The sequence below is a fragment of the Diceros bicornis genome, chromosome 22 (genome assembly GCF_020826845.1).
Source record: "Diceros bicornis minor isolate mBicDic1 chromosome 22, mDicBic1.mat.cur, whole genome shotgun sequence".
Taxonomy (NCBI): Eukaryota; Metazoa; Chordata; class Mammalia; order Perissodactyla; family Rhinocerotidae; genus Diceros; species Diceros bicornis.
The window spans coordinates 11,802,503-11,830,432 of record NC_080761.1 but is presented as its reverse complement, the minus strand read 5'-3'; the positions used below and the strand labels follow the sequence as shown (position 1 = coordinate 11,830,432).

The 27,930-nt window shown below is 42.1% G+C and overlaps 1 protein-coding gene across 3 annotated transcripts in view; it reads right to left on the bottom strand.

Annotated features, from left to right (window-relative positions):
* Nucleotides 1-14,877: 14,877 nt before the first annotated feature.
* Nucleotides 14,878-27,930, bottom strand: part of RASEF (RAS and EF-hand domain containing) — a 70,482-nt gene continuing 57,429 nt past the window's right edge. For 2 of the 3 annotated variants that reach the window (XM_058565587.1, XM_058565586.1), the window contains 4 exons: nt 27,555-27,669; nt 23,607-23,726; nt 21,112-21,188; nt 14,878-16,664 (listed from right to left, as the gene is read on the bottom strand). In XM_058565587.1, coding sequence (XP_058421570.1) covers nt 16,559-16,664; nt 21,112-21,188; nt 23,607-23,726; nt 27,555-27,669 — 418 coding nt within the window. In that variant the 3' untranslated portion in view covers nt 14,878-16,558. The other variant, XM_058565588.1, reaches the window with a different exon arrangement.

The window sequence follows — 27,930 nt, the reverse complement described above, 5'->3', positions numbered from 1 at the left end:
GAAAGAAAGAAAGAAAGAAGAGAAGGAAGGAAGGAAGGAAGAAGGAAGGAAGGAAGGAAGGAAGGAAGGAAGGAAGGAAGGAAGGAAGGGAGAGAGAGAAAGGAAGGAAGGAAGGAAGGAAGGAAGGAAAGAAAGAAAGAAAGAAAGAAAGGGAAAGAAAGAAAGAAACAAAGAAACAAAGAAAGAGAAAGAAAGAGGGAGGGAAGGAAGGAAGGAAGAAAGAAAAGAGAGAGAGAGGGAGGGGAGAGAGGGAGACAGAGAGAGAGGGAGGGAGGAAGAGAAGGAAGGAGGAAGAGAGGAAGGGAAAGAGAGGAAGAAATCCAGCCCACACTGTCAGTTCCCAGTCCTACAAAGCAGGGGGAAGTGTGGTGTCTTGAACTGTTGTCCTGAAGATGGGAGACCTGGGCTCTAGGTCCAGCTCTGAAACCACACAGACAGTCACAGGCTATCCCCGAATACCAGTTACCTCAGCAATAAAAAAAAAAAAATGCTTAGAATGAACAATCTCTAAAATCCCTCTCATCATTGGCATTAATTCTGTCCCCAGTGTCCACTCACTGGACTAGGTCCACCGAGAGGAGACTGTTTCTTCTGCCCAGGTGAGCCAGTTGAGAAATCAAGAACTAGTTCTTAGGACAACTTGAGAGCTTCCAGTACTCAAGACAGATGGAGAAAAGCCCTACAGAAACCATAGTCATTCTGAACCAAGAACTGCAGGAATCCTGCTCAGCCACAGGGAAAAGGCCATTCAGATGGCCATCTTGAATTTGAAACAGAACGTTAGCCACAATACAATACTATCTGTTCCTTCCAGGCACTTCAGCTCAGTGAGTCAAGACAATAGCAAGAAAAGACGCTTCCTCTTTTTTTTTTAGGTACATTATAATCATTAAGTCATGAGATATTTTCTTCTCCAAGACCATTTAGACTCAATAAATCTGGGTGATCTTTAAGACATACATTGTCTGAGGCAGTCTTTGCTCTAGTGCAAAGACTCAAACAGACCTGGATCTGAACCCCAGCTCTGCCACTTAGGCCCTGAATCAATTTAGGTAAGTTTCTCAACTTGGTTAAACCTGTTTCCTCACTTTTAAAACAAGTTATTTCAAGGAAAATATGAGAAAACATGTAAAAAGCTTGAATGACACAGTAAACACTTAGGAAATACTGGTTTTCCTGTCTGCAATAAGATCTGTATATCTTCTCTGTGTCTTGCTGAATCTGAGCTAACCACAAGTCTGGCTGGTGCTCCGTTGGTACTTTCTGGTAGGTATCCACCACACTTTATGGCAGACCAGCTGCACAAGGTCATCTAGTACATGCCACAACTCATATTTTTGGTAATTCATCTGTGTATTTGCTCAGTGCTCCCACTGAAATTCCATCGGGTCTACAATCTCAGGAGTTATAAACTCCTCAAAGGACCATATCTGTTTACAGCCATTTGAACAGCTCTAAAACTATAAGAGGCACAGAGTACACATTAACCCTGTGGCTGGCAGAGAAACCAGTGAGAATGCACATTCTCCCAGTTACTACACAGCTGGAATTGATCAATGGTTCCATTTTCTCCAGTTGCTGAGGAGACGGCCTCTTTTGTGATCTTGTCATAAATGATGTGTTCTTTAGGAATAGGGAGCATACCCTTTTTTTGTTTTTCTTTCTGCTGAGCCTTTCAGGGAGTACCCCCTAATTGGTGCTGTATAAATGTTTAGTTGGCTAATTCTATGTCAAGTTGTGGTCATTTAGATATACTTAATATTTGAAATGATAAATGCTCAAATCCCATTCTCAAAGAGCACTTAGGAATTTTTAAAAATCATCAACACACCTCATATAGGAAAAAAAGTCTGGGAGAGTGATGTCAGCATCATGGCAGAGTGAGCTTCCCCCATTGAATTCTCCTCCCTAAGATACAACAAAAAGGACGTTCATATTCCAACAGAAGCTATTTATATAACACAGGGGACGTCTGAGGTACCCAGGCAGCCATACACCTGAGGACCGAGGTGCTAGAATCCCCAGAGTAACTGGAAAAAGGTAAGAGGAGCTCCCTTCCTTCCCCAAGGACTGAGACCCTGAGACTGAGACCACGTGGCTCTCGAGGGGGAGGGGCGGCTCTCCACAGGGAAACCAGTGCTCTCCAAGACCCTTCACAGCCCATGGGGAATCCCCCTAGGGAGGGAGCAGAACTGTTGTGAGGGTACTTTCAACAAGCTAGCCCCTCAGGAGAGCAGAGAGTGACAGCGAGGCGAGAAACCTCTGAGATTGGGGAGGCGACAGTAAGCTCTCCTCCCCCACTTGGCACAGAGGCACTTCAGCTAGGCCCCAGCCCCAGAGGCATAGCTCCCCAGAGCCCCGGCACCTGTGGAGGCGGTGCGCCCACACCCTGGCCCCAGAGGCTGCGGCCCCTAAGGGCCTGGGCACCAGTGGCGGAGAGCCTCCAGCACCGGGGCACCACCAGCAGCGGCAGCACAACTGGGCCCCGCCCCCAGAGGCAGTGGCCTCAGGGCGCCCAGGCCCCACCAGCAGTGGCGGCATGCCCATGCTCTGCCCCCAGAGGCAGCAGCCCCAAGGCACCCAGGCACCAGTGGCAGTGACTCCCCAGTGCCTGGTCCCCACCAGCAGTGGCAGTGTGCCCGCACCCAAGCCCCAGAGGTGGTGTCCCCCCAGTGCCCAGGCATCAGCTGCAGTGACCCCATAGCGCCCCCACCAGTGGCAGGGGCGTGCCCAAGTCCCTGCACCAGAGGCGGGGGCAGCTCACACATCACCACGCCACAGCCCCAGCTGCTCCAACTAGACCAGGCCACAGCCCCAGCTGCCCCGGCTCGACCGTGCCCAGCCCCCAGCTCCTTCCACTTGACCCCCTGCCAGCTCTAGCTGCTTTGGCTTGGCCATGCTCAGGCTCCAGCTGACTCAGTGTCAGCAACTTCAGCCCAGCCACACTCCAGTTCCAGCTTCTTCGGCCCAGTGGCACTCCAGCTCCTGCTTCTTCAGCCCAGCTGCTCTTCAGCTGCAGCTGCTTCAACCCACCTGCTCCTGAGCCCCAGCCGCTGCAGCCTAGCCGCGCTCCAGTCCCAGCTGTTCCCACACTCCACCCCTAGCAGCCTCCACTCAGCCATACTTCAGATCAACCACACTTCAGCTTAGCACAGCTGGGGGCTGAGCAGAGTGCCTGCAGATTGAGGCGGGCACAGAATACACAGCCCATGATCCCCACCCAGCAGTGGCAAGAGGAAACTGTGACTAGATATTTTCACTATGAGGAAAAATAAGCCAACACTGACAGGCACTATGAAAAAATATATTAAATCTCCAGACCAAAAGGAAAATGACAAGCACCCAGAAATCAACCCTGAAAGCACAGAAATGTATAACCTTAATGACAGAGAATTCAAAACAGCCATCATAAAAAAGCTCAATGAAATACAAGAAAACACAGACAGACAATTCAATGAAATCAGGAGTTTCTTCACAAAAGAGATTGAAACTATAAAGAAAAATCAATCAGAAATCTTAGAGATGAAAAACACAATAGAGGAGATAAAGACAATTCTGGAAGCCTTAAGCTTCAGGGCTGACAATACGGAGGAAAGAATTAGCAATATTGACGACAGCAAAGCAGAAATGCTCCAAATGGAGGAAGAAAGAGAACTAAGACTAAAAAGAAATGAAGAAACTCTCTGAGAAATATCTGACTTAATTAGGAAATCCAACATAAGGATTATAGGTATTCCAGAGGGAGAAGAGAGGGAAAAAAGAGCAGAGAACTTGTTCAAAGAAATAATAGCTGAGAAGTTCCCCAACCTGGGGAAGGAGATGGAAATACCAGTGAATGAAATAAATAGATCTCCTAAATATAACAACATGAAAAGACCCTCTCCAAGGCATATAGTAGTAAAGATGGCAAGACTTAATGATAAAGAAAAAATATTAAGGGCAGCTAGACAAAAAAAAAATAACATACAAAGGAATTCTTATCAGGCTTTCAGCCGATTTCTCGACAGAAACTTTATAGGCTAGGAGAGAGTAGAATGATATATTCAAAATTCTGAAGGACAAAAACTTTCAGCCAAGAAAACTCTCTGTCCAGTGAAAATAACCTTCAGATATGATGGAGAAATAATTACTATCCTAGATAAGCAGAAGCAAAGGGAGTTCATTGCCACGAGACTCCTACTACAAGAAGTGCTTCAGAAGGCCCTCGTGCCTGAGAAAAAGAAGAGAAAGGGGATTCAAAGTTTTGAACAAGGAGGAAAATAGGTCGACAAAACCAGAAAAATTGCAGTGCTCTATCAGAATAGATTAGCAAACACTTAATTATAAAACCAAAGATCAAGGAAGAGAGAACACCAAAAATAAATATAACCTCATCACTTTAAACACAAACTCACAACACAAGAAGGACTAAGATGTGACAACAATAACTTAGAAGGGGAAAAGGAAAGAGAGGAATCCACTTACTCTAAGGGAATAAGAGGCCATCAAATAATGGACTATAACATCTATGAGATTTTTTATACAAACCTCATGGTAACCACTAACCAAATAATCAGAACAGAGTCACACACGATAAAGCAAGAGAAAACTAAGAGAATCCCCATAGAGAACTACCAAACTGAATTGGTAGTCAGAAACACATGGGATGAGAAACAAAAGAAATGCAAAAGAACCAGAAAATGACCAATAAAATAGCAACGATAAGCCCTCATATATCAATAATTACCCTAAATGTAAATGGACTGAACTCTTCAATCAAAGGACAAAGAGTGGTGGGATGGGTTAAAAAATAAGACCTAACAATATGTTGCCTCCAGGAAACACATCTCAGCTCTAAAGACAAACACAGGCTCAGAGTGAAAGGATGGAAGACAATACTCCAAGCTAATGGCAAACAAAAGAGAGCAGGTGTTGCCATACTTATATGAGACAAAATTGACTTCAAGATAAAATAGGTAATGAGAGACAAAGAGGGGAAATATATAATGATAAAAGGGACACTCCACCAAGAAGGCATAGCACTTTTAAATATATATGCACCTAATACAGGAGCACCAAGGTACATAAAGCAAGTATTAACAAACCTAAAAGGATATATTAACAACAACACAATAATAGTAGGGGATCTTAACACCCCACTTTCATCCAGACAGAAAGTTAATAAAGAAATAGTGGACTTATGGGCTGGCCCCGTGGCTTAGCGGTTAGGTGCGCGTGCTCCGCTGCTGGCGGCCCGGGTTTGGATCCCGGGCGCGCACTGGCGCACCGCTTCTCCAGCCATGCTGGGGCCGTGTCCCGCGTACAGCAGCTGGAAGGATGTGCAGCTGTGACATGCAACTATCCACTGGGGCTTTGGGGGAAAAATAAACAAATAAAATTATAAAAAAAAAAAAAGAAATAGTGGACTTAAACAAAAAACTTGATGAGCGGGACTTAATAGATATATATAGAGCACTCCATTCAAACACAACAGATTACACATACTTCTCAAGCATGCATGGAACATTCTCAAGAATAGACCATATGTTGGGAAACAGGGCATGCTTCTATAAATTTAAGAAAACTGAAATCATAACAAGCATATTTTCTGACCATAATGCTATGAAACTAGAAATCAACTACAGGAAAAAAACCAGGAAACTTACAAAGTTGTGGAGACTCAACAACATGCTACTAAACAACCAATGGATCATCAATGAAGTTAAAGGAGAAATCAAATCATATCTGGAGACAAATGAAAATGAAAATACACTGTACCAACTCATATGGGATGCAGCAAAAGTGGTCCTGAGAGGGAAAGTCATAGCAATAGAGGCCCACCTTAACAAATAAGAAAAAGCCCAAATAAGCAACCTCAAACTACGCCTAACAGAATTAGAAAAAGAACAAACAAAGCCTAAAGTCAGCAGAAGGAGGGAAATAATAAAAATCAGAGCAGAAATAAATGAAATTGAAATAAAAAAAGAACAGTAGAAAGGATCAATGAAACAAAGAGCTGGTTCTTTGAGAAGATAAATAAAATTGACAAACCCTTAGCCCTACTCACCAAGAAAAAAAGAGAGAAGGCTCAAATAAATAAAATTAGAAATGAAAAAGGAGAAATTATAATGGATACCACAGAAATACAAAAGATTATAAGAGATACTATGAAATACTAAGAAAAACTATATGCCAACAAATTGGACAATCTAGAAGAAATGTATAAATTCTTAGACTCATACAACCTCCCAAAACTGAATCAAGAAAAAATAGAGAACCTGAATAGACCAATCACAAATAAAGAGATTGAAACAGTAATCAAAAACCTCCCAAAAATAACAGTCCAGGACCAGATGGCTTCTCTGGAGAATTTTACCAAACATTCAAAGAAGATTCAGTACCTATCCTTCTCAAACTACTCCAGAAAATAGAGGAAGATGGAATGCTTCTCGACATATTCTACAATGCCAACATCACCCTGATACCAAAGCCCAACAAGGACAATACTAAGAAGGAAAACTACAGACCAATATCCCTGATGACCATAGATGCAAAAATCCTCAACAAAATATTCGCAAACCAAATACAGCAATACATTAAAAAGATCCTATGCCATGATCAAGTGGGATTTATACCAGAGACACAGGGATGGTTCAACATCCGCAAATCAATCAATGTGATACACCACATTAACAAAACAAGGAATAAAAACCATGTGATCATCTCAAAAGATGCAGAGAAGGCATTTGACAAGATCCAACATCCATTTATGATAAAAACTCTCAAGAAAATGGGTATAGAAGGAAAGTACCTTAACATAATAAAGACCATATACAACAAACCCACAGTCAACATCATACTCAAAGGGGGAAAACTGAAAGCCATCCCTCTGAAAACAGGAACAAGACAAGTGTGCCCACCTCGCCACTATTATTCAACACAGCACTGGAGGTTCTGGACAGAGCAATTAGGCAAGAAAAAGGAATAAAAGGAATACAAATAGGCAACGAAGAAGTGAAACTCTCACTGTTTGCAGATGACATGATCTTATATACAGAAAACGCTAAAGAATCCATTGGAAAACTATTAGAAATAATCAACAACTACAAGTAGCAGGGTACAAAATCAACTTACAGAAATCAGTTGCATTTCTATATAGCAACAAAGAACTAACAGAAAGAGAGCTCAAGAAGAAAATCCCATTTACATTTGCCACAAAAAGAATAAAATATCTAGGAATAAATTTAACCAAGGAAGTGAAAGACCTATACAATGAAAACTATAAGACATTATTGAAAGAAATCAATGATGACATAAAGAAATGGAAAAATATTCCATGCACTTGGTTTGGAAGAATAAACATAGTTAAAATGTCCATACTACCCAAAGCAATCTACAGATTCAATGCAATCCCACTCAGAATCCCAAGGACATTCTTCGCAGAAATAGAACAAAGAATACTAAAATTCATATGGGGCAAAAAAAGACTCCAAACAGCTAAAGCAATCCTGAGAAAAAAGAACAAAGCTGGAGGCGTAACAATCCATGATTTCAAAACATACTACAAAGTGATAGTAATCAAAACAGCACGGTACTGGTACAAAAACAGACACACAGATCAATGGAACAGAATTGAAAGCCCAGAAATAAAGCCTCACATCTATGGGCAGCTAAACTTTGACAAAGGAGCTAAGAACATACAATGGATAAAGGAAAGTCTCTTCAATAAATGGTGCTGGGAAAACTGGACAGCCACTTGCAAAAGAGTGAAAGTAGACCATCTTCTTTCGCCATACACAAAAATTAACTCAAAATGGATCAAAGACCTGAAGGTGAGACCTGAAACTATAAAACTCCTGGAGGAAAATATAGGTAGTACACTACTCGCCATCAGCCATAAAGGGATCTTTTCGAATTCCATGTCTACTTAGACAAGGGAAACAAAAGAAAAAATGAACAAGTGGGACTTCATCAGATTAAAGAGCTTCTACAAGGCAAATGAAAGTAGGATCAAAATGAATAGGCAACCCACCAGATGGGAAAAAATATTTGCAAACGATATATCCAACAAGGGATTAATCTCCATAATATATAAAGAACTCACACAACTGAACAACAAAAAAACAAACAACCCAATCAAAAAATGAGCAGAGGAAATGAACAGACACTTCTCCAAAGAAGATATACAGATGGCCAATAGGCATAGGAAAAGATGCTCAACATCACTAAGCACCAGGGAAATGCAAAACAAAACCAGACTAAGATATTATCTTACACCCATTAGAATGGCTATAATCACCAAGACAAAAAACAACGAATGCTGGAGAAGCTGTGGAGAAACGGGAACCCTAATTCACTGCTGGTAGGAATGCAAACTGGTGCAGCCTCTATGGAAAACAGTACAGAGATTCCTCAAAAAATTAAAATAGAAATACCTTATGATCCAGCTATCCCACTACTGGTTAGCTACCCAACGAACCTGAAATCAACAATCTAAAGAGGCTTAGGCACCACTGTGTTCGTTGCAGCATTATTCACTATAGCCAGGACATGGAAGCAACCCAGTACCCATCACCTGATGAATGGATAAGGGAGTGGTGGTGTATATATACAATGGAATACTACTCAGCCATAAAAAAGACAAAATTGTCCCATTTGCAACAACATAGATGGACCTGGAGGGTATTATGTCAAGCGAAATAGCCAGAAAGAGAAAGACAAACACTGCATGATTTCACTCATTTGTGGAAGATAAACCAACACATAGACAGAACTGTTTGGTGGTTACCAGGGGCAAGGGGTGTGGGGGGAGGGCACAAGGGGTGAAGGGATGCATTTATATGGTGACTGACAAACAATAATGTACAACAAAAATTTCACAATAAATAAATAAAAGAAAAAACAGTGAAAATTTTTGGCTATGTAATTATTTGGGTTTTCAAAATTAGAAGATTAAAAGGCACACTATTAAAGAGTAAAGTATTCTTCCTTTTTAAAATTTAGATCACCTAATAACTGGGAAATTGTGAAAAGAAAAAGATAATGGTGCAAAATTATTGTGGATGTTGCAGCAGACAGAACAATGGCCTGCCAAAGTACTAATGTGCAGAACCTGTGAATATCTTACCTTTTGGCAAAAGGGACTTCGCAGATGTGATTAAGGATTTTGAGATGGAGAGGGTATTCTGGATTATTCAGGTCATCTCAATGTATTCATAAGGGTCTTTACAAGGGAAAAAGTGAGGGAGGAGAGTCGGAGTCAGAGAAGGAGATGTGAAGGCAGAAACAGAAGCTGGAATGATGTCGTTGCTGACAGAGGCCATGAACCGAGGAATGCAGGCAGACTCTAGGAGCTGGAAAACACAAGGAATGGATTCTCCCCTCGAGCCTCTAGACGGAAAGCCATCTTGCCAACACCTTGATTTTAGCCAATAAGATTCATTTTTGTACTTCTGGCCTCTAGAACTGTAAGATAATAAATTTGTGTTGTTTAAAGTCATAAAGTTTGTGGTAATTTGTTAGCTCAGCCATAGGAGACTAAAAACAGATCAAGTAGAAAAACAAGACATAATACATATAATTATTTTGGTTTTTGTTATCAAAATTAAGAGATGTCATATGTAAACAAACTATAAAGATCAATGGATTAATTGCATTTTACATTTTTAAAATTTTTAACTTTAGCAGAATATAATCTTATCCAAAGGCTGAAAGAATTAATAAGGAGGCTCAAGAACCGAGTGAGGATTACAGACGAGAAGCAGCAACCAGGGGAACTAGGCCCCGGGCAGTACAGCCGAGCCCGTGCCTAGAGAGTCTGGGGTCCAATCAGGATGTTGCCCTGCTGCACGTCCGCTACCACCACTGCCGCGTGCGTGATTTAAGGACGGCTTCCAGTCTGCATCACTCCCCTAGAGCGAGGCGCTGGGTGGACGCACTCAAGGAACTAAGTCAGTTATATACCTACGCCCTAGGTGTTAGGGGTCGGGGAGAGGGTGTGTTTGTTCCTTTCAGCTTCTCTCAGGATCGGTGGAGTCCCGCTTCCCACTGACATTCACAAGGTGTGGGATTCCCCCTAAAGAAGGGTGTTCAGACGCTGGTAGAAAAGAAAGTGACAAATGTCTACCACAGGGTCTGATAATCTGAATTATCCAGCATAGCATTTACTCGAGAAATTTAAGGGCCCAGCCGGGTGGCGCAAGCAGTTAAGTGCACGCGCTCTGCTTCAGCAGCCCAGGGTTGGCAGGTTCTGATCCTGGGCGCGCACTGACACGCTGCTTGTCAAGCCATGCTGTGCCGACGTCCCATAGGAAGATGGGCATGGATGTTAGCCCAGGGCCAACCTTCCTCAGCAAAAAAAGAGGAGGACTGGCATCGGATGTTGGCTCAGGGCTGATCTTCCTCACAAAAATAAATAAATAAACTGGAGAAGAAATTTAAAACACTGTTGTGAAGACCCATTTGTCTGTAGTTATGAAAAACACAGGCAAGTGATTTAAAAATTTTGAATGAAATTCAAACGTACAAGTTAGAGCATGTTTTCAAATTGTGTCCCATATAACACTAATCTTCCTCTTCCCTCTTCGCTCCCTCCATCCCTCCCTCCCTTCCTTTCTTCCTCCTTCCCTCCCTCTTTCTGGGTATATCAGTTGAAAATCTAACGGGTTAGTCTCTGGAAACAGGGCTTACCAGCCATGGGCAATCTGGAAGGCCTCTAATGTGAGCTGGGTATTGGATGTCTGCGGCAATGTGGGCAGGGAGAGTATGCTGCTCTCTCTCTCTCTCTGCTATTTTTCTAGCTCCCTATGGTCTCCCACCATCTCTCAGGAGAGGTGAAAACAGAATACACCTATGGAGTAGAATGACCCGCTAATCCAAGCAGCAGGGCATGAAGGGGAGGGGAGAACTTCATCAGCACAGGGCAAGGACGAGAGAGCACAGGTAAGAATCGGAGTCGGGCTTACCCAGGCATTCTGGGCTCAGATATAAAGATGGTGTAAAGGCACTCTGTGCTGTCAGTTCTCTTAAGTCACACTGCTCCAATCTGGACCAGTATCCTTCTCCAAGGGGTGAAGTCTCCCATCCTGGGCTCTCTTCACGAGCTCTCTGGGGACTGGGCTTCACATCATTCCTGTGCTGAATCTCGTTTCCGGTAATCTGTGTCATGTACACTTCCTTTGGTGGAGCACATCCTCCACAAGCTTCTTTAAAAGGGTGTATAGTGTATGAGAGAGAAGGTTTTTGGAGACCTTGAGTATCTTGAAAATGTTATTATTATTGACATTTTTTAAATCGCTTGGCTAGGTATAGAATTACAGTTTGGAAATAATTTCCTTCAGAAATTTGACGGCATTGCTTCATTGTCTTTTTGTTTCCAGTGTTTTTGCTGATATGTGCACAGCCACTCTAATTTCTGTTTCCTAAACTTTTTTCCTTTTTCTCTCTGGAAACCTGGAGAATTTTTTCTCCGGGCATAGGGCTCCAATGACAGTATTCTCTATTTCCACCCATTCTCCTGAGTCTAGATAGGCCCTTTCAATCTAGCAACTCATGCCCTTCAGTTCTGGAAATTTTGTCTTGAATTATTTATTTGATTCTGTCATCCTGCTTTTTCTGTTGTCTTTTTCTGTGACAGCTGTTTTTCGATGTTGGACTTCATTCTCTTCTTGGTTTCTCTTTGTGCTTTTCATATGAAAATTTATCTTACCCTGTAATTTCAAGTTGAAGCATTTTTGCCTGTTTTCCATTCTCAATTATGAGAACGTATTGTAACATACAGACCTGGAAAGAAAAGATGTTTTCATTTTAAAGCTTGTAAAACAATATGCTTTCCTGGGAATTCATTCCCATCTTGTGGATTCTGGGATATATCCACTGGAGATCCTTCTCAACAGGATACTTGTCAGATTATAAACAGAAAGGCTAGTTTCCACTTAATCAGAGAACCCCATTACCCCACCACCACTTCTACTGCCATTTAGATTCAAAATCCCAGTCAGAACGCTGGTGTTTTCTTCATCCCTTCATCCCATCAACTACTTGACCCAGTCAGCCTTAATAAACGGAGATCCTACACCTGTAAGGACTCCATTCACAACTCCCCATTGGAATTTTTAGGCCCTCATTTTTTTCTTAACGATTTCCTTCTCTTTTAATCCATCCACAAAATATCCTGTGCCATATGATACCCCAACTTTGTGTCCATCAAAATACCAAGAATATACGTGGGAGGTAGTCAATGAACTTATGTCAAAGTGAATTCTCTACAATCCCTGTGCCCAAGTAATCTGGTAAATTTGGGGAGTTCTGTTACATTGACGGCAGTACCCAGGGTCCTAAACAAGGCCAATGCAATCAGCAGTGCTTCAAAACTTTCTTTTTTTAATTGAGGGTGATCAAAGTGTCAGATTGAGAGATTTTTTAAAAATCCCATTGATATATCCTAACAAATGAAGGCAGCTTGAGCTCTTAATGTTGAAAATTGCTCTCTATTTACAAATAGATTGCTATTTTCCAAGTTAAAAAAAAAAAAAGCCCTTTATATACATTAACTCATTTAATCCTCATAACCCCCCACCATGAGAAAGGTACTGCTATCACCCCTATTTCACCAATGAAGAAGCCGGGTACACAGAGGTTAAGCCCCTTGTTCACAGTTACCCCACTATTAAGTGTATGAGGCCAGATTCAAACCCAGGCAGGCTAGCTGCAGAGCTCAGACCCATGGCCACTAAGATATGCTGCCTCTTATTGATACTGCCCGTGACTATGTGTCTGTGTGTCTGCAGAAACTCTTCACGCAGCCTGCCTTTGTTAAGCATTTCATTCTCTGATCACCCATTCAGGCACTGTGCACAGCAGAGGGAGGCAGCAGCAGACCACAGTGCTAGGGGCTCAGGGCATGTGTCTAGTTAAAGAAGGATAAAGGCAATAAGGATGCTGACCAGTTAAAGGGATGCTACACAAGTGAGAGCGGGCAGCCTCATCCTAGTTCGGGGTGTGAGAGGAGAAACGTCCTAAGGAAGTGTTTAAGCTAAAACAAAAGGATGAGCAGGAACTGGCAAGGCAGTGTGGGGGACAAGGAAGACGAGTGAGTGCCAGAGGCAAGGACCCACCCCTGAGAGGTCCTGAGAATGGTCAGAGCACATCCTGAACTTTTTCTACAAAAGCCTCGCTATTCCTGGCTGTCACGTCTTGAGCTGCTTGAGACCTGCTGCCCACTGGCCAAGATGACCTGCTGGGCCATCACACTCCACACCAAGGATTCATTCTTGTCTCCCGCAAGCCAGCTGCCCAGCCTGGAAAAGATAAGTGTTTCAGAGGCACAGTTTCATGTAGGCACATCGTGGAATTAAAATTACTTCAGGGATGCCTGCAATAAAGCTGAAGGGAACACCCAAAAGGCCATAGGAAGCATGCTTTATTGAGTTTACAATGCAGAAAGTATTTGTAGTTCCTTAGACATTTGCATTGCTATAAAAATTACACTTTATGGTATAATTATTAATGAGTTGAAGAGAAATAAACAGCATAAACAAAATATGGCCTATACCATGGAAATGTAAACCATATAAATCAAAACCATAAAACAATTATTCAAGACTCAGAGGCCTACTTAATATATACACATGAAATTTCTTACACACATACACAATAAAAGCCCACAACAACCATCACTCTGAAGCCGATCCCTGTACAAATATGAAAATAAATCTTTATCTTTAACCTCAATTTTATCTTCAGCAAGAGGGTTGTGCGACTTGGGTTTATGAAAATCACATTTAGTATTAAATAATCAAGTGTCACAAACATCATATAAAGCAGCAAGTGGAAAAAATAAATTACGAAAATGCATGAGGCTAAAAGTTAACAGTGAAAAATGTTATCCAATTTTCTTCTCCATGACGAAATTAAAATATTATCCAATGTGTCAGGATACATAAAAAAGGAGCGTAGTATAAGTGTGATTTTAAAAGCTCTCAAAGGAAAAATTGAGTCAAGATGAGTTACTTGCATAGGACTATGCAAATGTATCAAATTAAGTCTAAGTTAAAAACATTAAATATTTTTGTTCTGACTGAAAATACATTTTAAATTTGAGAACACCTTCATGAAATCAAATGTTGGTAATAATAATTATGATTTCCCACCAATGTAGCTGAAAGAGCTTTAAGTTGCTTTTCTTTAATCAAGATTGCTAACCAGGGCTATAAGTCCCCAATTTGGATTTTGTTGCCAAAATATTTATCCGGGTTCCAACAGTTAAAGAGGATTGCTTCATCTATCAAAGACACCTCTGTAAATTCCCAATCAGTTCAGGTGCCCTGGCCATGCAATCCAGAGGCAAAGACAGGATAATACTTCTGTTCAAAGGCAGACTCTATGTACAGACTGTCAGACAATTATAGAGACACTCTGGGGGAAAATAAATAAAGGCAACACAATAACATGTATACTAACAGTTTTGTGCAACTGCACCAAACACCTAAACACATGTCCCAAATTCAACACATACATCTCAGGTCCCTTCTAACCTGGGCTCCATAGATGCCACTGAGCCAAACAGCAGGGGTGAAACTTCCTCTCACCACGGTACAGAAGTAACCACCACTTCCTCCCACAGTTTGACAATTCCCCAGAAGCACGGCATTATTTCTGGTCAAAAATGTAAACTTTTTTTCTGGGGCCAAAACACATCAAACAGGAAACAGGAATTCATGTAGAGTTGCTCAGGATAGATCCACATTCCAGTAAAAAAGCTAGATGTCTTCCATGGAGAAAAGGCACGCTTTTAAAAGCTAAATAATGTCGTGGCCACTTATAATCTATATGTGTAATGCATCTGATCAATTTTCATGGAAAAAAAAATGAAGCTGGCTAATTTAAGATTTGATCATAAACAGGAGAAAAATTGCCACAAGAATTAATTCAGGAATGCTTTTAGCTTATTAACACAATAAATAACAGCTATTATTTAAGTGTTTTCAGCAAGCTACTTGGGGCTTGGACCTATATGAACCAAGGTGAGTTCAAATCTCCAGTTGGGAATAACTTAATTGGATCAGGGTGCTGAAAACCAAAACCCAAAAACCAGGCTTCACTGACCCCAACTAGGGTCAGGTGTTGACTCCTTCAGCTCTCAGATACATGTCAATGGGGAAGATGGGAGGCCCTTCAGGTTCCAGGAGAGCAAGGTCAACCAGGTCCTTGGGGAGGATGAGTCACTAGTCACATTAAATAAAGGACTTTGACTCACCTGTCCTAACTGCAGCTCCTCTTTTAAAGATGTTGTTTTCTGAAACCATGCATACCATTTCTTTCACTGTTCATGACTTAAGGAGTGAACGCTGGCAACTAGGGAGTCAGGGGATTTGCATTATATTGGAGATTATGCTTTTAAATCATGGGAAAGTTTGAAATAAGCATGCATATTTTCATTTGGCAGAATGTTAAATCATTCTAAGTACTGGTGTATTTTTTTTTAATAAGATATCATTCACATACCATAAAATTCACCCTTTTAAAGTACACAATTCAGTGGTTTTCAGTATATTCGCAAAGTTGTACAATCATTACCACTATCTAATTCCAGAACATTCTCATCATCCACCAAAGAAACCACATATCCATTAGCAGTCACTCCCAATTCCTCCCTCTCCCCAGCCCCTGGCAACAACTCACTGTGTACTTTTTACGTGAAGAGTGACAACCTTCCAGGGCATTGTATTTTCAGAAGTACGTGGCTTTACATAATTTCATTAGAATTTTTAACATTGAATTTAAACCATGGACTTTATAAGTCTTCTGAGATTATAAAATACCCTCCTTTATATACAGCTATTTTTGTCACAAAAATGTTTTCTTTCTTTATACATAAAAAAATAGATTTTTCTGTCTCCACTGGAGCCTAAAATATCACCATTTTTTCTCAATTAAATTCTGTTCTTGTCTCAGAAGTGAGAAAAATCAATACTCCAATATTTAAAAAGTACAAATAACCAGAGTCCTCACTAACTGTGGGCCGTGGCGCTCTCCCTCCCATCGCTTCAAGTGCTACAGAATCTGAGAGTGTCCAGGCCAGGGCGGCCAGGCCACGCAGCCTACGTTACAGAGAAGGAAACATCTACCGTGGGCTGGGGATGTGTCCAAGACCACAAGGCTAGTGAACAGCAAAGCTAGGAGGATAACCCCCTTCCACTAGTACGTGAGTATCGAATGTCTGAAGTAAACGTTATCATAGATCATACAAAGTCAGCTGCCACATGAATCTAAGCGTGTCAGTGAGCTTCTATAGCTTTGATCTGAGCATGTGATTTTTTACCACTTTAAAAACATTTACATGTTATCTTTTAAGACTCTGTAAGGACAAGCATATTTAACCAGAAGGCCCAAATCGTTCATTGAAACACAGCAAAGAGGAGCCGGGGTTTTGGCGGGACCCCAGAGCACAGTTCAGACGCCCACTGTAACTCTCCATGACAGTGTCCACAGGATGCAACACTCTATGTAAGAAGCAAACAAGTCACACAAATTCAGTACTCTGGACCCGAGGACTTCACTGGCCAAGGATGTTTGAGATTTAACCACTGCAACACTTCTTCATCTGGATTGACTTTTTGGAATTGGTCCCGCTCAGATTGGTAATGGATTTGCTGTCATCCTCATCAATTCTTTTTTTCACCTCCCTAGAGAGACAGAGAGAGAGGGAGGATTACTGAGGTATAAAACAAAACCACAAACGGCTCTGTAGAAATAAAAACAGCACTGCTGAGTGCTTCCGCGTGCCATCCAGACATGGCTCTAAACGCTTCATAGGCACTGACTTATTTAATCTTCACAAGAACCATATGAATCTGTTGTGTCCATTTTATACGTGAGGAAATGAAGGCAAAGAGAGGTTAGGAAATTTCTCTTAGGTCACCCAGCTGCAGAAGTGGCAGAGCTGGGATTCTAACTATGCAGGCTGCTCCTGGGCCTGCTCTGAGCACCAGGCCACGTGCGCACACACAAACACACGTACACACAGAGACACACATGCACCTGTGCATATGCACACACACAGCCTACTCTTGCTCTCTCCTGTGGTTCAGGATGCTCTGTAGTCTGCCACGTGCACAGCTTACTCCTTAACACTCTGGAACCTGGCTTCCATCCCCAACTAATACTTGCTGACCTTAGCAAAAGCAATCATGACTTTATAGCCACTCTTTAATTATACCTGATCGTGGAGATAACAATGAATGGTTAAAATCCAGCAAAAAAAAAAAAATCTTCCTTTTGCCTCTTCCTAAATTACTTTTAGAATTAACCGCTAGAGGCCACACTGAGAGATCTCCGTGATCTTACGAAAAGCCCCTAGGGAAGTGTCCTTCCCAGTGTAGCCCTGGGGATGCTTGTGAAATATGCAGATCCTAAATCCCACCTTGGATAAGCTGAATGACAATCTCTGTGGAGACAGCTCCCCAAGATGGCCCCAAACAATTCTGCCCTCCCTTGTCAGTGCCTGGCGCACCCCCAACAGGAGGTGGAGCTTGTGCCACCCCCAGCTTTGCCACTTAGAAGCTGTGTCACTTAGAGCAAGTTGATTGAGCATTCTAGATCTCAATTTTCTTATCAGTCATAGCATCCTCACATCTCTCCCTTCTGGGAGGTGCAGTGGCCTCTATCAACTACATTTCATATGGCTGCCTGGTCATGTTTCTTGACCAGTGTTAAACTGCACAGCTGTCTTGTATTCCCTTGCTAGCTCTCTGGAACCCAATGCGGGGCTTTCACATGCTAAGAGCTCATAATACTGCAGACATTACTGAACCTGAAAGCAAACATTAAGGGGGGAAAATAGATACCCACATCTTTCATCTGGCCCTCAATTTCTTTAATCCACCAAAAAATGCAGGCATATCCCACTTTAAGGAAATCAGAAAGATAAAATTCCCCACCTCTAAAACAGGTTTAAGGCTGGGAAAATTAAATTACCTCACCAAAAACTACCACATCCTTAGCAGCTGCATTTTAATGACTCAGTCTTATGGACGGATTCACATCCAATGGGCTCGGCTCTCGGGCTGAGCTGACATATCAGCTCGAGCTTTTTATGTTTTCCTCAAATTTCCGGCCACTGATCAATTAAATGCCTGTTGAACTTGAATCTGTTGCAGAATGTGTAAAGCCTGTGGTTCTCGTGATGGCAGATTTACTTACCAACGGACACTAGTTGTGACAGATGTGCTATCAGAACTATAGGGAGGGGCTGGCCCAGTGGCTCAAGCGGTTGGGTGTGCGCGCTCTGCTGCGGTGGCCTGGGGTTCGCCGGTTCGGATCCCGGGCATGCACCAACGCACCGCTTGGCAAGCCATGCTGTGGCGGCGTCCCATATAAAGTGGAGGAAGGTGGGCATGGATGTTAGCCCAGGGCCAGTCTTCCTCAGCAAAAAGAGGAGGATTGGCAGATGTTAGCTCAGGGCTGATCCTCCTCACAAAAAAAAAAAAAAAAAAAAAAAAAGAACTATAGGGAAACTGCATTTCTAGGAGGAACTTCTCCTGGGATAGAGAGGTTTTCCAAGAAAAAGCAGAGTAGTTCAGATCGTTATCCAGACATTTACAGCCTCCCTTCCAAAATGAATTCTGTTTCAGGCAGTGCAAATCCACAAACTCTTCTAGTTCAAGTTCCGAGACATGACATGGGGTGAAAGGGCCTGTGCTGGGAATCACCAAATCTAAATCCAGAACTGACATGTTTTGCATTATATGTAACTTTCTAAAGGCTGGGAAACTTTTTTAAATGACAATTTCACTTTGGAGACTATATCATTTCCATTTAAGTCTTAGGTACTTTGACAAGCAAACTTGAAGGCAGAGTAGAAGGCAAATTAAAGTCTTTACCTCTCTGCTTTATTTATAATTTTCATACTTATCACTAACATAACTATACTAGAGGCCTCAAACCAGGCCATAATGCAATAACAGCAATAAAAAAACTCCTTGATAAGTGATTTACAAGAAGTGGCCTTATCATCAAAATGCCTTTGTGCGCAGGTGTTTGTGCACAGGTGTTTTAAGTAATCGAACACCAGCCTGTGCTCCAGCTGTGGCTCAGCATGCCGGGCAGCAGCAGATGGGGAGAACGGCACAGGTGGTGAGGGCTCTCCCATCTTTATGATACAATAAAGAGGAAAGATCCGCACTCTGGGTGTGATGCAGCAATTTGGAGTCATTTAATATGACCCCATAAGACGACTCAGCATTAAATAGTGATTATGTTACTCAGTGGAGTATACAGACTGTTATATATAGAATCACACACTGTCAGAACCAGAGAGGACCTTAGAGGTCATTTTCTCAGCCCCCTCCCTCATTTCACAGATTAGAGACGCCTAAAGGAGGACAGGGACTTGTTCAAGACTCCACGGCTATTCAGGGGTAGGTTTCGGATTGGACATCGAGCCTCCTGACACCACATCGTCCAACATGCTGGGCAGCAGCAGTGACCATGCACAGGGCCTGGCCTGTGGCGTCCTTCCTGCTCGGCTAGAGCAGCAATGCAGCACCCCTACTGCCTCAGGCTAAGGCCCCACTCACCTCCTGTCCAGCTTGGGCCCAACCACTCTGAAGATCTGCAGGTCCTCCCCATGCCCACCTGCCTCAGCAGGCACATCCCTTCCATCCAGGAATCCTCAGGTACATTTTAATGAAACACGAACACGACCATATGAAAAAGTCAATACACCTATCAATTCAGCAACTATTCCATCTTCAGGGCATTTCACTGAATCTTCCCCTCTTGTTTGGCCAAAATGGCTGGTGTTGCCTACGTACTCAAAGGTGCATGGAATCTATTATTTCACCCAACTTATGAAGGTTTGACCCTGGCTCTCATTTGACAAATGTGATATTAGCCCATGATTCTCCTACTAACCACAGACAAAAAACATGGAATTCACTTGAATCTACACAAGTTTAAACGTTTGCCTCTTTTCTACCTGTTTTAGGTCACACTCATAGTGTGCACTGTTTTGGCTTTAAACAAAGATGATTTCCAGTGTGTTGGGGGAGATGGCTCTCTCTGGGACTGATGTCAAAGGAGACAATGTTCAAAGGCTGAGTTCCAGCCCAAGGCATCTGCCAAGGAGGCCACCTGAAGACCTGGGCCTGTTTCTCTACTCTCAGGAGAGGGCCACCATCTCTCCAAGGCCCAGTCCAAGCATTCTACTCACAGAATTCTATTCTGGAAGCACTATGAACACCAAGTCATTAACAGAAAAGCAGCATTTTAAAACACTGCAAAGTATCTTCATTGTCAATATATAGTAGCAGAACAGGCCACTTATCATACTAAAGTTAAGATTCTTGTAAAACCTCAGAAATGATCAGGAAAAGAACCATATGCCTAAAATTATGTTTTTGCTTTATCAGCAATTAGAGATCACTGGCTGGATTTTGTTAACACATTTTGATTTTTTCTTTTTTGGATATTTAATCTCTTTAGGCCAGTAAAGAATCATCTTTTCATTTGTGGCAGAAAGCTAGGCAGAAGAGATAAATCTAACAGATAATGTTATTTCCTAAGAATACTCCAAGGATTAAAACACTCACATTTATATCCAACTTCTCCAATGATGCAATTTTCATTCTAATCTACATCCCGAATATCACTTATTATTAACACCATTGCCTTCGCTTAATAATTACCTGGGTAATAATTTTAACAATGTGCTCCCCACTGGCACGATATACAATTTGCTTTGTTGAGTTTTTTTTTCCCTTTACCTCAGAAAACGTCATAATAGGTAGTTATATTCACAATAGTCTCTTGTGTTTAAAATCTGGTTCCTGGAAATGATTCATACAAGTCAACTATTAGCTTTGTGGTGACATTTTGCAGAAATGTCATCGACACCCCAGCTGCATCTGCTTTGTTTGGCAGTAAAGGTATTTTGCCAGTGTTCACAGGGAACAAGCAGCGTTACCAGGTTTTGTAAAATCCATGTTTAATTGTTTCTCTAACCACTAAGGAAAGACATCACGGTGTTTTCCAAGGTACATGCATGCTATGGTCATGAAATTTGACATATTTACCCACTAAGTGAAAAGTCAACCCTACGTTCAGTTTTCCAAATACAAAGCAAAATTTTACCGAGCAAGATGGAGAACAGCTTCCACTATATTTGAACCATCTTTGGCACTTGTTTCACAGAATAATGCCCCGTAGGTCTGTAGAAAAGAAATACACACAATTAAATGAAGGCTTTATTTAAGTGTCCTGCAACGATAGCTTTTAAAATCAATAAATAAAATAAAAATATTTTCTTGTTGAGTATGCTAAGAGTGACTAATACCTAGGAAACTGGATTCAGAGTTTCAGTATTTAAAAAAAGATGACTAGTTTGAGCCTCATTATTCCAGGAACAGTTCCTAGTCAGAAGATTTTTATTTTGCATTAAAAAAAGTACAATACAAAATTTCATGTTTTAAGGTTCTTATTTCCAACAGTGCTACCAAATGCTACCAAATGTTCTCTATCAGATAATTTGAGAGATAAAAGTGACAGCTTATGATAACCATTCATGAATTAAATTGTCCATCAAAAGTACATCTCTTTTTGGCCAGCAGCTAACACACATCCTCCTTCACACTATCATCTCTTCCCATCAAGATTCAGCAGCCTGCATGTTGCTAAAGCCAATGGACATTTTCTAGTCCTCTATTATCCAACCTCCCAGTGGATATGTATGTGATCACTGATCATACCACTCTCCTGCTTCAAATCTTTCAATGCTTCCTGTTCCTCTTCAAGCAATGGTCAAATGCTTTACCATGGCCGACAAGGCCTAGCTTGTATGTGGCCCCAGACAACCTCCCAGCTGTACCTGCCACCATTCTCCCTCACTCACAATGCTCCAGTTACCTGGACTTTCCTTCTCTTTCCCCAATGCTCCAAACTCCCTCCCACCTCAGGACCTTTGCACCTGCTGTTCCCATTACCTAGATTATCCCCTACCCCTATCAACCCTCTTCTCCAGGCTGACTCCTACCTTCCTTTTGGATTTTTAGGTAATCCTCCCTTGAAGTTAACATTAAGTGTTTTCTAACCCTGCAAAGTCGCTATTAGGTCTTCCTATTATAAAACCTCATAGCCACCAGTATTTTTCCTGCATAGTACTTGCCACAACTGTAAGTGATGAAGTTATTTTTGTGTATCTTTCTCTAATAAGCCGGAGACAATTTCCTTAGAAAAGGGAACTACATGTACTGTGGGCCTGGATGTGGGTTAAGCAGGCCTCTGTGGGACGAGGGGAGGATGTAAGGGCTTCTCTGGAGCAGGGAGACAGAGAAGAACCAGACAATGGGGAAAGACTCTACAGTGGGACCTTTACTCATGAGCCCCCAAATCCACAGACAACCTACAAAAATCACAAAGTGAACACATTTCTAGTAGAAACAGGTAGTACTGCTGCTGAGTTCTACAGCCAGGATGTTACAGAGTGAAATAGATGATGCCTTTGAGGATGCAGGAGGGTAGACGTCATGAGATCCATGAGTAAACAAGCCTCAGGAACTCAGAAATCATGAGGATGGAATAGATCTGGCATGTGGCCAGGAGTTATGAGATCTCTAAGGGGGTGTGTGGGACAGAGTCCAGGATGTGGATCACATGGGCTTAATGTCTGTCTCCCCCAGACCATAAACTACGTGGGGACAAGGACTATCTGTTTTGTTCTCTACTCTTCGCTCAGCACACAATGAAGTGCTTGTCACATGGTGGATAAGATTAAATACGTGTTGAATGAATCTCTTCTGTATTTCATTGCCTCGTTTTGACGTTTATCCCATTTGGTTCACAGTTCTAAAATTTAAAGCAAGAAAAAATTTCCAACTTAAAATAGTGAAACTAAAGCTTCTTTTTAAAGTTCACAGGTATATGCTACATGGCAGGCCCTTCACAGCGCTCATACAGACAACGACAGTAACATCAAAGCGGACCGTCGTGGTACGAACTCTCATTTGACCCCAAGACCATCTGATGCCTTGTTCGGGTAAGACAAGTCATAAGAGGGCCATGTAGCATCCTGACACAATGACAATAATGGGAGAATAAACACTGCCCACAATAATAATCTGGACAGGAATGAGCTCCAGCCTCTATACAAAAGCAAGCCCCAAAACAACTGTAGACAACTAAGCATAAATTTTAGTGAAAAAAACAAGTCTTCCGATTCTCTTCCACCCAGGTGACACTGCATCTTCTTCTACTCCTTGGCATAGTAACCTGCTGGAACCAAACCCATTGTTTCCAAACAGGACACTCATTCTTTTTCCTTCACCTGGATTCCAGGACTAGAGAAGGATTCCAGGAACCAGGTGAGTGAGGAGGAAGACGGGATAATTCTGGCTCCTCTCTGTCAATGTTCCTCAATGGGGTAATGATCATTTTACCTCTATGAGGGATTTAATCCTTAGTGCAATTACTTATATTCACGAAAGGGTGGGGGAGGGGCCACTGGGAGTTCTGCCTGGATGAGAAGGCCAGAAGCCCATCAAACGGCAAAGGCAGACAAAAGCGAAAGGCCACTGACTCCGAGCCAGTGATCTCCTAGGGTCTATCCCAACGTGACCCACTCTCACTCTTACCATGGCCAGTTTTTCTCCAAAGTATCCTGGGACGCATTTTTGTCCCTCTGTGGCAGCAGTGTCACGAAGATCAGCCTTGTTTCCTACCAACATGATAGGAATGCTCTCATGGGTTGCATCCTACCACAAAGAAAAGAGACAAATTGTGCATGCATCAAACATCGGACAAGTTACAACAACAACAACAACAGCTCTCATCTTCCAAATGCCCCTCGGGTGCCACATGACATATAGATAATATCCTTAAACCTCAAAGTCTCTAAAAAGAACCCAACTTTTTCCCACTGACAGGTGAGAACATAAATTCAGAGAGGTTAAATGAGAACTTGTAAGGGCCAGAGTCTGACTCCATCACCCTTCCCACCACACAAACCCACATAAACTCTGGAAGCATGACCACAGAATCACATCTGGCCGTGGTGCCACATAATTTTCTACAACTTTCACTCCAAACAACAGTGATTACAAGTCCACTTCATGATCCCAGAAACAAAACACACAAGTAATCCCTCAGCAATAACGGGACAAAAATGGAGTTTGAAAGTTCCACACTTACTGCTATCTGCTCTACAACAAAAGCAAAACATGCAAGTCCTCAAGGTCGACATTTTCTTATGAGGAGTCAATTACTGATCATCCAAAGTAACGGATTCTGAGGATAATGCTCCCAAATCCGCACATGCACACTGCCACACCGTCCCCGCACGCACAGTGGAGCTAGGGATGGACTGTGAGATGTGACAGGCAGAGCTGTCAGAGACCCGCCCCTCCCCCACCTGACCACTCACGGGCTGCGTGAAACCAGGCAAGTCTCTGCATGTTTCTGCCTCAGTTTCCCTATCTGTAAAATGAAGGGTGTAGTAAGGGCACATCCCTCCTCAGCAGGCTATGATGAGAACAAAAGAAGATAACCCAACTAGCACAGAAAAACAGGTTTCTGGTTCTTAAACAAGAGAAGCAGCAGCCCCGACAAAGACATGGGGAAATCACTCTTCACAGCACCCGAAGGGACCAGGGGCTCATTCAGTCTGGTGCTATCCCTGACACAGGCTCAAGAAACGAGCCTTAAAAATAATGAGATTAGGGGCCGGCCCGGTGGCGCAAGCAGTTAAGTGCACACGTTCCGCTGTGGCGGCCCGGGGTTCGCCGGTTCGGATCCCGGGTGTGCACCGACGCACCGCTTGTTAAGCCATGCTGTGGCGGCGTCCCATATAAAGTGGAGGAAGATGGGCATGGATGTTAGCCCAGGGCCAGTCTTCCTCAGCAAAAAAAGAGGAGGATTGGCATTGGATGTTAGCTCAGGGCTGGTCCTCCTCACAAAAAAAAAAAAAAAAAAAAAATAATGAGATTATATTTGACTTCCTTTCTATTCTGACCATTTTCCTCTGATCGAAGGCACCAGAGTGTAGGAAAAGCAAAAGGGAGAAGGGAATGAAAGGCCCTCCCCAAAACTAGACACCCCACCATTAACGTGTTAATTCACTGTGTTCTTTGGCAAACTGCTCAGGAGCCAAGGGGGCATCATTCGAGAGCCATTAATCAAACATTCGCTTAAGGAAGCCAAGCATCCCGAGCGTCCAAATGGCTTCCCACAGTCATGCAGGTAAACAGTGCATCTCCTTCCAGTCTTGACCCTTCCGGTGAGGGTCCTTTCCCTACCCTCTTCTTCTTTCTACAACATTCCTATCATTCTATTTATTTATTTCATTTACGTTTGTTGCTTGTTATGTCTCCCCCACTAGAGTACAAGCTGCATAAGGATAGGGCTCTTTGATTTATTAATGGATATACCACAGGCCCTAGAACAGTCCATGCACAGGGTAGGTACCTCGAAATATTTCTGAATGTGTAAAAGTTGGGAAGAGATCTCACATCTCAAGTGTCTTCATTCAACTTTTACCCAAATAATCAATAAATTATTCATGATGGGTAAGTAAATGGCCATAATCTTATTTTATCCATAATTTTATTACAAGATTTTGAAAGCCAATGGTTTTCAATCAAAGTGTATTAATTATTAATGCAGAGGGTCCATTCACCACGGACATTCTACTGCTTCTCAATCCTCTGGCCTATCTCTACGATCACACCATTAGCTTCTACCCTCACTAATGTGGCCACATAAATTATGCCTATGGAATCCTCAAATTAGAAAGGGTGAGCCACGGCAAAGGTTCATTGTGTCCATTTTTTTCTAAGATGAAAGTCAAATGCCAAGTGGTATTTAATTTTTCTCCATAAAAAATTCAAGAATTCATCTTGAATACAGTTTTCTTCCTTTTCAGACCCTATGGAAGGTGATAAGAATAGCTGAAAAGGTCACTTACCGTGTGCAGGTGCTTAGCAAATTATGACAGTGGGACTCCTGACACACGCCATGGCTGGTCACTAAGGGCTATTTCAACACTATGGCTGAGCACAGTGTGCCTTCTTTTCTTAAGCATAATCCAAAGACTTAATCTGAAGACTAAGGCAAATAGTTTCAATAATAACAAGTTTTGCTATAGATTTTCAATATCTGTGTATATGAGTTAGTTGGGATTATGCGTTATTCTCTGAACTCATTGGTCTCTCCCGGGGAGGTCCATTTGTTCCCCTGAGTAGATGCCTCTCCTCTATGCACTAACTGTACCTTGGAAATTCTTTGTTGACATCAAAAGCATTTTTTCTTAATCTGCTCACTTTATGTGCTTTATCAAAGAAGCTACCAGTGTTGAATCAGGAGGTCCAATTCCCCCTTCCACTTCCAGCCTCTAAACGAGTATAAGCCAGTGTCATACACTTTCTATGCCTCAGTTTTCCCATAAAAGTGAGGGTGACATTACATTTCTTATTTCCTTTCTCAGATGTGTTACAGAGATGAATACAACATGTAGAAAGTTTTGTGAAATAAAAATATTACAAAAATGTCAACACACTTTCATTGTATTTATAATTTTACATCATGATATTTCAGTTGAACAAAATACACATTTATTTATCATTGCCTAAGTCATATAGCCAATTGCAATCAGTCATTTCTTCTATCACTTCTTTAGTTAGAAAGAGAACATTAATTCTGGTTTTTTCACAGCGTATGAAATAGGCCCAGCTGAAGAACCTAGAGGCTAACTTGTGATCAGATGGCAATCAGTTCTCTGTTTTGCCACCACTGCACTTAATGCCTGTTAAAAATTAAAGATAATAGAATTACTTGAAAAATTGTATTAGCCACTAGTTTCGATTTTTTTCCCAAGCGAGTATGTTGAACCATAGCTTGAACTGTAGTTTTATGTTGATTAATATCTGCTGGTAGCATACTAACTGTGGTCTAAACTATTTCCTACTTTTAAAAATTATTTACAATGAAACCAAAGGATGTGAAAACTCCTCAGGTGAAAGACTAAAAGAAATTTAACGAAAAGAAAGCACAGATGTTACTATTCATGTTTAAAATACCAACTGGTATCTCAGTGGTACCTTGGGATGTGTAAAGACTCAAATCACTTCCAGAATAAGGTTGAGAAGACAGCTGCTATAGAATGTGGGCCCGGCACCTGCTCACATTTGGGTGGTATTTCCCCTGCGCTTCCAGCACACATTGCGGAAGCCTCTACCTGAATCTAACTGCACTACACCCCCGCCACACCACCCCCTTGTTTGTAAGAGCTGCTGCTTTTCACTTGCTTTCAATGGGGTTCTGATTTTATCTGTAAGAAAACCCAGAAGTTTTATTCCCAGAAGCTCCCTTTAACAGCATCCTTGGCTCCGCGGGAACTTGCTCAGCTACTGCGGAAGAGACCAATACTGCCAAGTGCCATCGGAAACTCTGCCCTGACATCCAGTTCCTCCTGAGAGCTGGGATCAATGGTTTCCAATTGTCCATTTCCAGAAAGAAGAGAAAGAGCATTTTCCAAGTCGGCCGATAACTCCCCCATGTAATTTTGTGTCTCTGTTTTGATTTCTTACCTCAATCATATCTACCCATTCTCGGACATTAAGGAAGCTTTTCTCACACGTAACATCGTACAGCAGCAAAACACCATCTGCTCTTCTGAAGTAAGACTTGGCAATACTTCTGAATCTGGAAAAGAGAAAGGCACGTAAGTGACGGTCTAATGAGTCAGTCAGTTTGGTGCTGCCTCATTCGTCATCTTTTATGCTCGCTTCTTCTCATCTTCTAAAATAACCCCTGATTTAGAAGACTCTAATGGCAACATCTTAGTGTGAAATAGCCATGTCCGAGGCCTAGAAGGACCCAGTGAAAGGAAACAGGATGAGAATCTGGGCTACTGATTTAACAAGCCAATCATTTTCTCCACCAAACAATGCCCAAAAAGTCTAC